Source organism: Oncorhynchus tshawytscha, linkage group LG29, assembly GCF_018296145.1.
Source record: "Oncorhynchus tshawytscha isolate Ot180627B linkage group LG29, Otsh_v2.0, whole genome shotgun sequence".
Lineage (NCBI taxonomy): Eukaryota > Metazoa > Chordata > Actinopteri > Salmoniformes > Salmonidae > Oncorhynchus > Oncorhynchus tshawytscha.
In genome coordinates, this window is record NC_056457.1 from 14,612,269 (window position 1) to 14,629,340 (window position 17,072).

General features: G+C 41.1%; 1 protein-coding gene across 3 annotated transcripts in view; it reads left to right on the forward strand.

The window, feature by feature from the left end:
• The first annotated feature begins 3,692 nt into the window (after window positions 1-3,692).
• myo3a (myosin IIIA) overlaps window positions 3,693-17,072 on the forward strand; it is a 78,007-nt gene continuing 64,627 nt past the window's right edge. For all 3 annotated transcript variants that reach the window (XM_042308786.1, XM_042308788.1, XM_042308787.1), the window contains exons 1-3: window positions 3,693-3,803; window positions 11,201-11,384; window positions 16,548-16,682. In XM_042308786.1, coding sequence (XP_042164720.1) covers window positions 3,802-3,803; window positions 11,201-11,384; window positions 16,548-16,682 — 321 coding nt within the window. In that variant the 5' untranslated portion in view covers window positions 3,693-3,801. The remainder of the gene's footprint in view (window positions 3,804-11,200; window positions 11,385-16,547; window positions 16,683-17,072) is intronic.

Sequence of the window (17,072 nt, forward strand, 5' to 3'; positions counted from 1 at the left end):
TCTACTATAAACCACCTCTAACATTGTTTTAGATAATTTAGCAGTACGTGCAACCGACCTCACAACTGCAGACCAAGTGTAACCACACCAGCCCAGGACCTCCACATCCAGCTTCTTCACCTGCAGGATCGTCTGAGACCATCCTCCTGGACATCTGATGAAACTGAGGAGTATTTCTGTCTATAGGAAAGTCCTTTGTGGGGGAAAAAACTCATTCTGATTGGCTCGTCCTGGCTCCCCAGTGGGTGGGTCTATGCCCTCCCAGGCCCACCCATAGCTGCACCCCTGCCCAGTCATGTGAAATGTAGAGATAAGGGCCTAATTAATTAATTTAAATTGACTTGATTTCCTTATATGAATTGTAACTCAGTAAAATCGTTATTGTTGCATGCTGCATTTATATTTTTGTTCAGTATATATAAACTCAGCAAAAAAAGAAACGTCCCTTTTCAGGACCCTGTCTTTTAAAGATAAATAGTAAAAATCCAAATAACTTCACAGATCTTCATTGTAAAGGGCTTAAACACTGTTTCCTATGCTTGTTCAATGAACCATAAACAATTCATGAACAGGCACCTGTGTAACGGTCGTTAAGACACTAACAGCTTACAGACGGTAGGCAATTAAGGTCACAGTTATGAAAACTTAGGATAGTAAAGAGGCCTTTCTACTGACTCTGAAAAACACCAAAAGAAAGATGCCCAGGTTACCCTGCTCATCTGCGTGAACGTGCCTTAGGCATGCTGCAAGGAGGCATAAGGACTGCAGATGTAGCCAGGGCAATAAATTACAATGTCCGTACTGTGAGACGCCTAAGACAGCGCTACAGGGAGACAGGACGGACAGCTGATCGTACTCGCAGTAGCAGACCACGTTTAACAACACCTGCACAGGATCGGTACATCCAAACATCATACCTGCGGGACAGGTACAGAATGGCAACAACAACTGCCTGAGTTACACCAGGAACGCAGAATCCCTCCATCAGTGCACAGACTGTCCACAATAGGCTGAGAGAGGCTGGACTGAGGGCTTGTAGGCCTGTTGTAAGGCAGGTCCTCATCAGACATCACCGGCAACAACTTCGCCTATGGCCACAACCCCACCGTTGCTGGACCAGACAGGACTGGGAAAAAGTGCTCTTCACTGACGAGTCGCGGTTTTGTCTCACCAGGGGTGATGGTCAGATTTGCGTTTATCGTAGAAGGAATGAGCATTTCACCGAGGACTCTACTCTGGAGCGGGATCAATTTGGAGGTGGACGGTCCGTCATGGTCTGGGGTGGTGTGTCACAGCATCATCGGACTTAGCTTGTTATCATTGCAGGCAATCTCAATGCTGCGCGTTACAGGGAAGACATCCTACTCCCTCATGTGGTACCCTTCCTGCAGGCTCATCCTGACATGACCCTCCAGCATGACAATGCCACCAGCCATACTTCTCGTTCTGTGCGTGATTTCCAGCAAGACAGGAATGTCAGTGTTCTGCCATGGCCAGCGAAGAGCCCTGATCTCAATCCCATTGAGCATGTCTGGGACCTGTTGGATCAGAGGGTAAGGGCTATGGCCATTCCCCCAGAAATGTCTGGGAACTTGCAGGTGCCTTGGTGGAAGAGTGGGGTGACATCTCACAGCAAGATCTGGCAAATCTGGTGCAGTCCATGAGGAGGAGATGCACTGCAGTAGTTAATGCAGCTGGTGGCCACACCAGATACTGACTGTTACTTTTGATTTTGACCCCCCTTTGTTCAGGGACACATTATTCAATTTCTGTTAGTCACATGTCTGTGGAACTTGTTCAGTTTATGTCAAAAGTTGTTGAATCTTGTTACGTTCATACAAATATTTACACATGTTAAGTTTGCTGAAAATGAACGCAGTTGACAGGGAGAGGATGTTTCTATTTTTGCTGAGCTTACATATACACCTACTCATTCCAGGGGTTTTCTTTATTTTGACTATTTTCTACATTGTATAATAATAGTGAAGACATCAAAACTATGAAATAACACATATGGAATCATGTAGTAACCAAAATGTGTTAAACACATCCAAATATATTTTATGTTTGAGATTCTTCAAAGTAGCCATGCTTTGACTTGACAACAGCTTTGCACACTCTTGGTATTCTCTCAACCAGCTTCACCTGGAATGCTTTTCCAACAGTTTTGAAGGAGTTCTCACATATGCTGATTACAGTACTTGTTGGCTGCTTTTCCTTCACTCTGCGATCAAACTCATCCCAAATACCCTCAAATGGGTTGAGGTCGGGTGATTGTGGAGGCCAGGTCATCTGATGCAGCACTCCATCACTCTCCTTCTTGGTCAAATAGCCTTTACACAGCCTGGAGGTGTGTTGGGTTATTGTCCTGTTGAAAAATAAATGATAGTTCCATTAAGCGCAAACGAGATGGGATGGCGTATCGCTGCAGAATGCTGTGGTAGCCACCCTGGTTAAGTCTGCCTTGAATTCTAAATTAATCACCGACAGTGTCATCAGCAAAGCACCCCCACACCATCACACCTCCTCCTCCATGCATCACGGTGGGAACCACACATGCGAAGATCATCCGTTCACCTACTCTGCGTCTCACAAAAACACAGCAGTTGGAATCAAAAATCTAAAATTTGGACTCATCAGGCCAAAGGACAGATTTCGACCAGTCTAATGTCCATTGCTCGTGTTCCCTGTCCCAATCAAGTCTCTCCTTTTTATTGATGTCATTTAGCTGTGGTTTCTTTGCAGCAATTGGACCATGAAGGCCCGATTCACACAGTCTCCTCTGAACAGTTGATGTTGAGATGTGTCTGTTATTTGAACTCTGTGAAGCATTTATTTGGGCTGCAATCTGAGGTGCAGTTAACTCTAATGAACTTATCCTCTGCAGCAGAGGTAACTCTGGGTCTTCCTTTACTGGGGTGATCCTCATGAGAGCCAGTTTCACCATAGCGCTTGATGGTTTTTGCGACTGCGCTTGAAGAAACTTTCAAAGTTCTTGAAATTTTCCACATTGACTGACCTTCAAGTCTTAAAGTAATGATGGACTGTCATTTCTCTTTGCTCATTTGAGCTGTTCTTGCCATATTATGGACTTGGTCTTTTACCAAATAGGGCTGTCTTCTGTATATCCCCCCTACCTAGTCACAACACAACTGATTGGCTCAAATGCATTAAGATGGAAAGGCAGTGTGGCTACTTTAAAGTATTTCAAATATAAAATATATTTTGATTTGTTTAAAAAAAGGTTACTATGTGTTACTTCTTAGTCTTCACTATTGTTCTATAATGTAGAAATTTGTAAAAAAAAATAGGTAAGTTAAAAAAACCTGGAATGAGTAGGTGTGTACAAACATTTGACTGGCACTGTATATGTTATCCTAACAAAACACTGTACATGGATAACAGGGATTAAATACAATAGAGTTAATACAATGCTCAGTACTAAATTATGTACAAGACCACCAAGAAGAGAAAGGAATGGCACTGTGTCTTTAGCAAGCACCATATTGTAAGGTTGCACTAATCAGCTTTGCTTTGTGTATGAATGAGCATCTATATGGGGAAAGGCTCATGTTGCAACTGGCTAATTCCTCTTAATCCTGACATATCTCCTACTACTTAGAGATTGTTTCCAATGGAAGGAGCGAGGGGATTGCTAGCGAGATTAGCGCTGGTTAGCTCCTCCTCTGCTGTTTACACTCATAGTTGCTTTCCCTCTCTCACTCCCTCGAAGCTAACCGAATTCACCGAAAATGGATTAATCCTCCTCCAAAATATGTCCCCAGGCACAATGACAAAACAATGTAAGTTTTTTTTTCTGTTGTTGGTTTTGGTGTTGTTGTGGATTAGATAGACAAAGTTGTGTGAGTGTGACCAGGGGATAACCTTGGCCTGACTGAAATCTGGCCTCATGGAGGTGTACTGTGTGTGGTTGTCAGGTATTAGTGGAGCTGTAACTTACTGGAAGATAATAGGGCAAGATGGCCTTCCCCCATCCCAGAAAACAAATGATAGTAACCAAATAAGATCCAATCAACACTCAAAGAGCCATGTCTGCATATAAGTGCATATAACATTTATATTTTTTTCTAAACCACATTTTATATGCACTTACATGTAGACATGGCTCTTTGAATGTTGGTTGGATCTTTTTCTTTGGTTACTAACATTTGTTTTCTGGGATGGTGGAGGGTTATCTTGCTCCCATTATCTTCCTCTGATTGTAGGTCATGCAGTGTAAAGCCCCCATTCAAGAGATGGAAGACCTGCAGGTAAAATGATGAGTCCTCTGCTCTAGAGATTGGGACTGATATCACTGCTTTGACTCTTGTTCTGGATGCCGTTGGAAATGGGAACATACACCCCTGCTGTGTGAATTTATAGAATGTGTGTCAGAATACAAACCTTGTTAAGGAAACTCACAGTGGGATGCAATCTCCACATAGGTAGTGACTGGAGGAGTTGACAGCATGCACGTACACCTACAGGCCTTTAAGTTGAGCTGTATCTTTATAGCCTCATTAGGCTGAGATACAGTGCATTTGGAAGGTATTCAGACTCCTTCCCTTTTTCGTCATTTTGTTACGTTACAGCCTTATTATACAATTGGGTGTGAATACTTATGTAAATGTGATATATATATATATATATATTTTTTTATACATTTGTAAAAAATTCTAAAAACCTGGCTTGCTTTGTCAATATGGGGTATTGTGAGTAGATTGGTGTTGGGAAAAAACGATTTAATCAATTTTGGCATAAGGCTGTAATGTAACAAAATGTGGAAGAAGTCAATTGGTCTGAATTCGTCAAATGTTTGTTGTTGTTAGTCTTTTAGAGCTTTCCTAGTATGCCTAGTTGCCTTTTCAGATACCCAAACTATAGTACACCCATCCATTCACTAATACAGTATTATACAATTTGTTGAACGTTGCTGGCTAGCAGCTATCATCAAAGTGCACCGTCAAAGAACTGAGTGTTCTTCCAGGTGGAATGATACACTCACCTTTTGGTATTTCACCTTATACCAAGACAGTAGGCTTATTTACACCTTCCTGTTCTATCCCATTGTTGTCTCTGATGTTTAAGGGATCATCCATTAGGTTTTGTTTTGGAAGCCTTTGATCGTGTAATGGACCCAGAGAAACTTCCCCTGAGTTCTTGGCCCACGCTAACAGGGCAGTTATTCGTTCAGTACTGGTGTGTCTGGTGTTCTCAATGTCTAAAGTGTTAGGACTCATTCCCACTCACACACAAATAGTAAAGTACTTAAGTAAAAATACTTTAAAGTACTACTTAAGTCGTTAGAGTATCTGTACAGAGTATCTGTACTTTACTATTTCACTTTTACTTTACTACATTCCTAAATAAAATAATGTACTTTTTACTCCATACATTTTCCCTGACACCCAAAATGACTTGTTACATTTTGACAGGAAAATAGTCCAATCGATACAGGGACGTAATCCCCCATCCCTCTTTCCAACAAAGAAAAAAACTGCTCCTGCAAGTGAATCGGACAGCCAAATAAAACCCGCCCCCAGCGCCTCCTTAATATAACTTTTCATGGCTGAGTCTCTGGACCTGAGAGAGAATACAGCCCTCCTCTCGGAGGAGTGGTGCTGAGCAGGAGGTCAGTGGCACAATCGTAGGACCTGTGAGGAGGCAGTCAGCTGGCCCTTCGTTTGCTGAAGACCTGATTCAGATCCCCGTAATCCTGAAGGTATGCGGTAAAGATCAGACTTGTCATCCCCAGCTGGGGGAACAGGAGAATCGAAAGCCTCCAGACGAGCAGGGCCAGAAAGATGTGGAAAGCGTTGCTGGCAGGTGGACTGGCATGAAGGATTCCATCCCAGAACTCTTTCCGAGGGCCAGTCAATTTGAAGATTATGGATAGAAATCCACGGATGTCCAAGAACCAGGGGTATCTCAGGAGAGTCCACCAAATTTCACTGGATAAAATCCACATGATAATCCAGAACTCGTAGCTGAATAGGCATGGTGAGTTGCTTCACCTTCCCAGACCCTAGGGGCACCCCATCCAGCGCAGTGACCGACAACAGAATGTCCAGCTTAGTGAGGGCGAGCTAATGTGCGATCCAGAAAACAGCCGGCAGCCCCAGATTCTATGAAAGCAGGAATGTCCAACTGCCCATTGTCCCACTGCAGGTTGGCTGGAAGCATCTGACTCGCCAGTATTCTCTCATCTACTGACGAGTCCTCCCGTTTCCCGTCAGCTCGGGACAGGAGGCACGGAAATGTCCAGACTGTCCACAGTAAAGGCAACGTTGCTCGTTAATCCTGCGTCTTCTCTCCAGACCGGAAAGTCTGGTGCATCCCAATTGTATTGGCACCTCTGAAGGAGAACCAGAGCCGAATTGAGAACTCTGACGGGGTATAGGACAAGCAGACGCAGCATAAGGCAGTGGAACAAATGAAGAATTGACTCCCTCAGCGGAACCCGAAACACTTGAATCCACTCAGAACCCCTCCGTCATCTTACAACAACGTTCCCGAAGCCGGTTGTTAATCCGTGTGGCCAGAATGATAAGCTCATACAGAGTGTCAGGGTTGTCCCGGGAAGCCAGTTGAGAACCTCGCTGAGTCTGTTCCGAAATGCTGGGTGAAGTGCCTCTGTATACCGCTCTCAGCGGCGTGTGTCCGAAAGTCAATAGCGTAATCAGCTACGCTCTGGCTGCCCTGCCAAAGCACAATGAATCTTTGAGCAGCATTCATGCCACTGATGGGGTGATCAAAAACCCAAATAATCTCCTGGGTGAAGCTATACCAATTAAAACAAACGTCCGATTGCTGCTCCCATATGGCCATGGCCCAGGCCAAAGCCCGTCCTGAGCGCAAGGAGATGACGTATGCCACTCTGGAATGCTCGGTGGGAAACGTTGATGCCTGCAGCTTGAAGGCCAGCGAGCATTGGAGTAGGAACCCACGACACCTCCCAGGATGCACCTCATAGCGCTCTGGTGCTGGGAGATGAGGCTCCCAAATGGAGGAAGATGCTGAGCTGGTAGGGAATGGAGGATTAGGAACAGCCACAGGTGTAGCAGCCGTTTGTCCTGTCTGCAGAACGAACAAAAGAGTTCTTAAATCATCCGACAATGTCTGCAGCCACGCCTCATGGCAGCCAATCACAGCTTCATGGTGGGTGAGAGCCGACCGTAAATGGTGGAGTTCGGAATGTTCCTCGCACGACTGAGAAATCTCTGCTGGGTCCATTGTTGACTTAGGTCTACTGTCACAATAATGCTTGTATGAACTCCAACCCAGGTGCAGAGAAACACAGCAAGCAGAGGTAAGGGTAAATCCAGATCTTTTGCTTAGTCTTAACATAAACAAGTCAACCGCACAAGAGCTCACTAATAAAACATGAGACCTAAGCAAATATCCAGACCAACTGAGGAACCTAAATAAACAAGGCAACCAGGTGAACAGAGAAGGTAATTAAACGCAGGTGAATCCAAAAGTAATAATCAGGGTAACCTGGAAACTAGAAAACAAGGTAAGGGTGCAGTAACCTAAGGAAACAACAATCAAATAAAACAGAAGTTGTGACACCTCCCCCCTGAATTCTGCAAATACAAAAAGTATAAGAACACATTTACTCATCTACTTTGGATATCCCAAGAAAATATATTTTACAAAGAAATTCCAAGAATCCTTAAATAACATAAAGTCAACTTGGAAAATCATCAGCTATTGAATAAGGAAAAGGCATCAACAAGTATTTAATCTCAAATTAAGACATATAGTGATCCTGATATTATTTAATGTGAATTCAATACACTTTTTTGTGAATATGGGTTACTTTAAGATATGAAGAAAATTTCAAGAACTTTGAATGTTTTTTCAAGTGCAGTCACAAAACCCATCAAGCGCTATGATGAAACTGGCCCTCATGAGGACCGCCACAGGAAAGGAAGACCCAGAGTTACCTCTGCTGCAGAGGATACGTTCATTTGAGTTACCATCCTCAGAAATCGGCAATTACCTGCACCTCAGATTGCAGCCCAAATAAATGCTTCACAGAGTTCAAATAACAGACTCACCTCAACATCAACTGTTCAGAGGAGACTGTGTGAATCAGGCCTCCATGGTCCAATTGCTGCAAAGAACGGAAGATCTCAGCATGTGTGGTTCCCACCGTGAAGCATGGAGGAGGAGGTGTGATGGTGTGGGGGTTCTTTGCTGGTGACACTGTATGTGATTCATTTAGAATTCAAGGCACACTTAACCAGCGTGGCTACCACAGCATTCTGCAGCGATAAGCCATCCCATCCCGTTTGTGCTTAGTGGGACCATCATTTGTTTTTCAACTGGACAATGACCCAAAACACACCTTCAGGTGTATGAAATATAAAATATATTTGGATTTGTTTAACACTTTTTTGTTTCCGTATGTGTTATTTCATAGTTTTGATGTATTCAGTATTATTCTGCAATGTAGAAAATAGTACAAATAAAGAAAAACCCATACATGAGTAATGTGTTTCCAAACTTTTGACTGGTACTGTATATCTTCATCAAATCTATGCAAACTGGTCTTGTTCCTAAAGATTTGAAAATTGATTGAATATTGGGGATCCAATATATTTTACAAATGATCGACCAATATCTGTACTGCCATGTTTTTCTAAAATCCTACAAAAATTGGTGTATAAGACAATATTGAAACATGTAAATCAACATTGTATTCTATACTCGCACCAATATGGTTTTCGTGGATAAAATCTTTACAGCCTTTAACAACAATGAATATGCTCTTGGCATCTTTTTAGATTTATCCAAAGCTTTTCACACAGTTGATCATGAAATATTATTTTCTAAATTGCATTATTACAGTTTTCATGATTATACATTTAAAAAAATATATATATATTTCACCTTTATTTAACCAGGTAGGCTAGTTGAGAACAAGTTCTCATTTACAACTGCGACCTGGCCAAGATAAAGCAAAGCAGTGCGACACAAACAACAACACAGAGTTACACATGGAATAAACAAGCGTACAGTCAATAACACAATAGAAAATGAAGTCTATATACAGTGTGTGCAAATGGCATGTGGAGATGGGCAATAAATAGGCCATAGTAGCGAAGTAATTACAATTTAGCAGATTAACACTGGAGTGATAAATGAGCAGATGATGATGTGCAAGTAGAGATACTGGTGTGCAAAAGAGCAGAAAAGTAAATAAAAACAATATGGGCGTGAGGGCTATTTACAGATGGACTATGTACAGCTGCAGCGATCGGTTAGCTGCTCAGATAGCGGGTGATATAATGTAGCAATATGTATGATAGAGAACAATTTGTTTATGCAAACGGCTGTGCATCTACCAGGACCAAGATATCCTGTGGTTTGCCACAGGGTTCAATAATTGGACCTTCTTTATTCCTAATCTATGTCAATGACTTTGCTGGTGTGTCTTCTATCGTACTTCCTATTCTCTTTGCTGATGATACACACAATAATTTTGATTCACATATTAATGAAGCCAACTCAGGTATGGCCACATTTTCTGAATGGTTCCAGATAAACAAATTATCTCTAAATGTAAAAAAAAAGAAAAGAAAACATAACTTTATTGTATTCACTAGTAAGCATAAGAAATATAGTTAAAAAATGAAAATAAAAAAGAGCCAGAATCTCAATTGGTAGGAATGAAATGGAACAGGTCACATCCACTAGATTCCTCAGAGTTCAAATGGATGAAAAGTTATCCTGGAATGATCATATTCAATTTGTTTGTAGCAAAGTGATGAAATCTGTTGATATCATCAGAAAGATTAGTGGTTTGGTTCATCAGGCTTGCTTCCTAACTCTATACTATAGCTTAATTAACTGTAATATTGTCTAGGCCAGTACATATGCCTCCTACCTACACAAATTACTCATCATACAAAATACATTTAATTACCTGGCTCCATCTGCACCTTTGTTTAAGAAACTCAATATCTTGTCTATTTACAACATTAATGTACGCCAGTTATGCACTTTCATCTACAAATACTCATACCTCCCAGATAGTTTACCTAACCCTTCAATGGATTCTTCCATGGTCATTCTGAAATCGATCTATATAACACAAGACACTGCGAAAACCTTCATCCTCCCCACTGCCGCACCTCACATAGTCAATTCTGTATCAGATACAGAGGTACCATACTCTGGAATTCTTATCTTCACATTGCCAAAACCTCATCCTCCCTCAATAACTTAAAGCAAAGACTGGGGGTCAGCCTGAAACTACATAATAATTCCCTCCATATAGCCTAACTCTCTCACACACACACACACACACACACACACACACACACACACACACACACACGTGTTTTTTTCTTGTATACTGAGTATATCATGTACAATTATAATTAATATGCTTTGATTAACTGATTGAAAAAACACCTCACTTGCACAATGTTTTTACCCGTTTTTTTTTCAAATCTATTCTGTCTTTCACGTCTTTTCTTTGGTGCAAATAAATAAAACCTAAAACATTGGCTCTGTTTCAACCCAATTTGATCCACTCCAGTGTTCAAAGTGCAAGGCCTATGCACGCTGTGCATCTGAGGTAATCAAGTATCCTTGAGTAATGTTCTCAGGACATTGTGAACAACCCTTACAATTACAATCATCTCAGTGGAATTCCAACAAGGATAAACACTGCGGTAACAAATCTAATGAGAGATAAAGCTACAGATCCTTTACAATAACTTTTCTTTACATGAACCCAATATTTGAGAAGGTCCAGGACTACACTATTGTTTTGACTACCAAAAATAGACCATGGACTTATAAAGACACAAATAACAAGCCTGGCTAACAAGGTTTCCCATCCATCCATCAATCCATCCATCCATCCATCCATCCATCCATCCATCCATCCATCCAGTACCTTCTTCGTCATTTGAACTGGCATGTGGGGAGGGGTTAAGGAAGATACAAGACACACGAATGGAAGCATGCAACCATGGTAACCACAATTGGAAGGAAACATGTAGAACGAACTGCCAAGACTGGAGACATATTGCTTTTATGCAAAGATGTGAATCATTTGATTTGATGTGCCAAGATTGGTAGCCCTTTTGTTTATTTCATTCACGGAATGAAAAGTTGGGTCTTTAACAAGAAATGTTCATTCACAATGGCCATGTTATTCCTTTACCCCTCTCTTTCCCAGGAGATCTCTCATGAAGATGTTTCCACAATCAGGGAAATCGATTATCTTCGACACATTTCCTGATCCGACAGATACCTGGGAGATCATCGAGACCATCGGGAAAGGAACTTATGGCAAAGTCTATAAAGTACTCAACAAGATCGATGGCAGCAAAGCGGCTGTCAAGATACTGGACCCCATCCATGTGAGTAATGTTTCCTTGCTTTCTGAAGTATGTGTGTCTGCATGTCGAGGTGCATGCTTTTGAAATGAGCATGTTGGGGTTTCGGACAAGTTTCACATGGATTTTCCCGTTTATTTTTCACATATTAGAAAAATGTCACGTGAGGAAAATAAATTGCACATTCTCAGACATGTGTAAAGTTTCACAAAGATTTTTCACATATATTTTTCACACGACTTCACTTTCCAACATTTCACATGTGCTATTCTAAGTTTCACGTGTGTTTTTGGAACCGGTGGGATTGGAGTCCATGTCTCCCACAAGAGAAGCCAATGTCTTGACTGTTCGATCAAGAGAGCCAATATTGGGTTTCTCTTCCAATGTATATGTAATGAACACAATGGGAGACAGAGAGCTGTTTTAAAGGTGTTTATTTGTAACGGACCACAGGAGGAGGCAGGTAGCTGGGTCCAGGGGCAGGCAGAAGGTCATACACAGGGGGTCCAAAAAGGCAACAGTACAGGCAGGGAAAAGGCTAGTAACGTCATTCAGGATTTCAGGCAATAGGTTGATAACAGGAAATCCGATAGGCTAAAGTACAGACAGGGAAAAGGCGTTGTTAGTGAGGCAGGCCAAAACTATCATACACGGGAGGATTAAATTGCGGGGAACCCAGCGCTCCAAATAGACGTGTGTCACACGTCAAAAAACAGACAATATCTCACAATGACGGGGTGCAAAGAACTTAACTAAATAGTGTGTGATAATGACATACAGGTGTGTGAACAGGTTATCAGAATTCAAGTGATTGGGATCTGGAGAGTGAGCTGCGTTCAAGAGATCTATGTGTTTGAGAGTGTGAGCTGGAAAGTGGGCTGGAAAGTGAGCTGCGTTCATGGGATCTATGTGTTTGAGAGTGGGAGCTGGAAAGTGGGCTGGAAAGTGAGCTGCGTTCAGTGGGATGGAGCTGGAAAGTGGGCTGGAAAGTGTTTGAGGGAGTGTTTGAGAGTGGAGCTGGAAAGTGGGCTGGAAAGTGAGCTGCGTTCAGGGGATCTATGTGTTTGAGAGTGTGAGCTGGAAAGTGGGCTGGAAAGTGAGCTGCGTTCAGGGGATCTATGTGTTTGAGCGTGTGAGTTGGAAAGTGGGCTGGAAAGTGAGCTGCGTTCAGGGGATCTATGTGTTTGAGCGTGTGAGTTGGAAAGTGGGCTGGAAAGTGAGCTGCGTTCAGGGTATCTATGTGTTTGAGCGTGTGAGTTGGAAACAGACGTTACAGTATATTTATTATAAATTTCTCTCAATCTCAGAATATTGATTCTTCAATAAAAAATAGGGCTGTCAAATGATACATTTTTTAAAATGAGTTAATTGTAGGATTTGCTGTGATTAATCACGATTAATAGCAAATTCAGAATTTTCTCGAATTGAGCTGTCATTTAAGCTTTTTTACATAAAGAATATTAACGTCTTGATATTGTCCATAGTAACAGTTAGCAAAATCAGGTAAATTTAAGATTTAGCAAAGCTATCATCAAGGCAAAGGGTGGCTACTTTGATGAATCTCAAATATAAAATATATTTGTTTAACACTTTTTTGGTTAACACTTTGTTGGTTACTTCATGAATTCATATGTTATTTCATAGTTTTGATGTCTTCATTATTATTGTACAATGTAGAGAAAAGTGAAAATAAAGAAAAACCCTTGAATGAGTAGGTGTGTCCAAACTTTTGACAGTATATTTAAGAGCCAAAACATTTATAATGGAAATTAAAAATCCTCAGAAACGCCAGAAACGCCTTGTTCTCGTTGACTTGCATACTAAATTTAACTAGCTAGCTTGTTTTTCACTCGGTAAAAACAATAAGAGGATACAACAAAAAAAGACCAGAAAACTCATCACAATTTTGTTAAACATGTCATCTCTAGATTTAGAAAATGTAACCATGTGTACAAACTGGAAAACAGGATAAAAAATAAGAAGATATGGAGAGATAGCTTCGCTGTACTTTTCACTGGACTTCAACGTTGGAAGAAGGAACACACCAAATGCCTCTCCCTTGTGGGATCGCATAGTATACATGTATATCAGTGGAACCCCATGGAACACTGCAATAAAAATGGAGTGGATGGCTCAGGAAATAAATAAATACATTTTACGCACTTTAATTATTATACACAGGTAGGAAACATTGCTACTGCAACATGTTAACACCACCTTTTCACATGTGAGGAGAATAACATTATTTCACCCCCACATGTGAACTTGCAATTCCACATGTGAAAGTGATATTTTCACATTAAGAGTTTTCTTCATGTGAAACTGCAAATGTGATTTTTCACATGATTGTTTTTCACATGTGAACATGCAATTGCATTTAAACAGCTTGGAAAATTCCAGAAAACTTTGTCATGGCTTTAGAAGCTTCTGAAAGGCGTATGGACATCATTTGAACCAATTGGAGGTGTACCTGTGGATATATTTCAAGTCATACTGTACCTTCAAACTCAGTGCCTCTTTGCTTGACATCATGGGAAAAATCAAAAGAAATCAGCCTAAAATGATTGTAGACCTCCACAAGTCTGGTTCATCCTTGGGAGCAATTTCCAAACGCCTGAAGGTACCACGATCATCTGTACAAACAATAGTACGCAAGTATAAACACCATGGGACCACAAAGCCGTCATACCGCTCAGGAAGGAGACACATTCTGTCTCCTAGAGATGAACGTACTGTGGTGCGAAAAGTGCAAATCAATCCCAGAACAACAGCAAAGGACCTTGTGAAGATGCTGGAGGAAACAGGTACAAAATTATCTACAGTTGAAGTCAGACGTTTACATACACCTAAGCCAAATACATTTAAACTCAGTTTTTCACAATTCCTGAAATTTAATCCTAGCAAAAATTCCCTGTTTTAGGTCAGTTAGGATCACCACATTATTTTAGGAATGTGAAATGTCAGAATAATAGTAGAGCGAATGATTTATTTGAGCTTTTATTTCTTTCATCACATTCCCAGTGGGTCAGAAGTTTACATACACTCAATTACTATTTGGTGGCATTGCCTTTAAATTGTTTAACTTCGGTCAAACGTTTCAGGTAGCCTTCCACGAGCTTCCCACAATAAGTTGGGTGAATTTTGGCCCATTCCTCCTGACAGAGCTGGTGTAACTGAGTCAGGTTTGTAGGCCTCCTTGCTCGCACACGCTTTTTCAGTTCTGCCCACATATTTTCTATGGGATTGAAGTAAAACGAGTCCTATATCGACATAACCTGAATGGCCGCTCAGCAAGGAAGAAGCCACTGCTCCAAAACCGCCATAAAATAGCCAGACTACGGTTTGCAACTGCACATGGGGACAAAGATCGTACTTTTTGGAGAAATGTCCTCTGTTCTGATGAAACAAAAACAGAACTGTTTCGCCATAATGACCACCATTATGTTTGGAGGAAAAAGGGGGAGGCTTGCAAGCCAAAGAACACCATCCCAACCATGAAGCACAGGGGTGGCAGCATCATGTTGTGGTGGTGCTTTGCTGCAGGAGGAACTGGTGCACTTCACAAAATAGATGGCATCATGAGGCAGGAAAATTATGTGGATATATAAACTGCAATTCACGTGAGGTGAAAACATGTTATTTTCGTCACACGAGAAAAGGTGGTGTTAACACGTGAACTGTACATTTAATACATGTGAACATATGGTGTCGTGAAAACAGCCATTTCAAATGTGAAAATACGATTTTCACATGTTAAACTGCAAATTTAATGTCTATCTTACTGGCTTCTGTTCTCTTCTGAGGCTCTGTCTTCTGTTTGGTCACACTTTGTCACTTTATCAAATCTTTTCTCTCTTTCTTTATTTCATATTCTCTATGTCTCTCTCTCTCAGTCCGTCTTCAGTCTCCACAACAGACTTCCCCAACCTCTTCATTATAATTCTTCCTTCTCTTTCTTATGTCATCTTCTCTATGTCTCTCTCTCTCTCAGTCCGTCTTCAGTCTCCACAACAGACTTCCCCAACCTCTTCATTAGAATTCTTCCTTCTCTTTCTTATGTCATCTTCTCTATGTCTCTCTCTCTCTCTCAGTCCGTCTTCAGTCTCCACAACAGACTTCCCCAACCTCCTCATTATAATTCTTCCTTCTCTTTCTTTCTCTTAATCAATTTATACATGTTTTATCTATCTCCATCTATCTCTCTCTGTATAGCTTTAATCAAGCCTCCCCTTCTTTTGTTAACAACACAAAGCATCGACTGTAGATTTACCTGGGTTGTGCTTTCAAGGCCCTACAATTACACCGAAAGAGGGAAATGTTTCATTGTTCATTCATGAAACGTATATTTTATTACTGATCTAGAGACAATACACGTTTGAAATGTACGTGGTTGCTATGGCTATAAAACCCAGCTAACGTTTTCTTCCTCTCACTCAGTTTTGAGAAGTTAAATCTGGTGAGATGCTGGAGAAATAGGACACAAAACGGCATATTGCTATGTTGAAAGACAATTTGAAAATGATCAACTACAGTAGCTACTTGACTGTAAAATGTTTTTATTATTGGCCATGTAGTTCAGTAAGCAGTAGAAGTGTTTACAATTCCTAACAATGGTTTCTTTCAAAAGCAGATACTCAACACTATACGTGGACAAGGTTTAAGTAGATTATGCAACTCTTGTTGTGTTCATTTGCTTTTCCAGGTACAATGAATGGCAATATCAAGTGAAAGCGTAATGACCAGTTGTTTTTATCCATTAAACTATCGCATCATCTTAATAACTGTCTCATTAGTCTGTAGAGAGTTTGTTACTGTTTTTCATTAATGAAGAATAATTATCTATAGACCGTTCTCTGAGCGGAGCATCCTTTTAATCAATCGGTTGATAGGTTCCAGCAGAGAGCACAAGCACAATATCACTCCTTAAAGATGATCAGATTCGTAAGCATCGAGATGACATTTTAGTAACCGCAGCTGTTGGTTCCATTATGACTGTGTAATTCCTCTTTGTGATGCGAGCATGTACTGTGATTTGACATACGATTGAATTACATAACATGACCAAAAACAATGTATGATAAGACTTGGCTGCAGAACACCAAATTGTTACAGATCGGTCATTGAGGATTCATGGTAAGTCTTCTGTCATTTTACGTGGTTGACCCCATGTTGGTTCTTGTTTTCCAGGATATCGATGAGGAGATTGAAGCAGAATACAATATCCTCAAGGCTCTCTCTGACCACTCCAATGTGGTTAAATTCTTTGGGATGTACTACCAGAAGGATGTCAAAAACGGGGACCAGTTGTGGCTAGTTCTTGAGGTAAAGCCCACAATGGTTTTTTTGCTGTACATCAATGTGACTATTTACATTTTAGTCAATTATAAGACACTCTTATCCAGAGTGACTAACAGAAGCAATTAGGGTTAAGTGCCTTGGTCAATGATAGATTTGTTCAACTAGTCGGCTCTATACAAGGTAGACAGCACAGTGGTGAAGGGCCAAGACGGGGGAAGGTATTATGTAACCGTATAAGATCCAGCAGGAGGTCTGGACATACAGCTTTCCCATAGAAGGCCATATTGGGCTCTCGTGTCATTGGCTCAATCTGTGTCGTGCTGAGAGAAGCAGAGGGGGGATTTGCATTTCCTGGGCCGTCTCCACGAATCAGTGTGGACAGCTGATTTTGCTCTTGTCTGGCTGAGTGCAGTA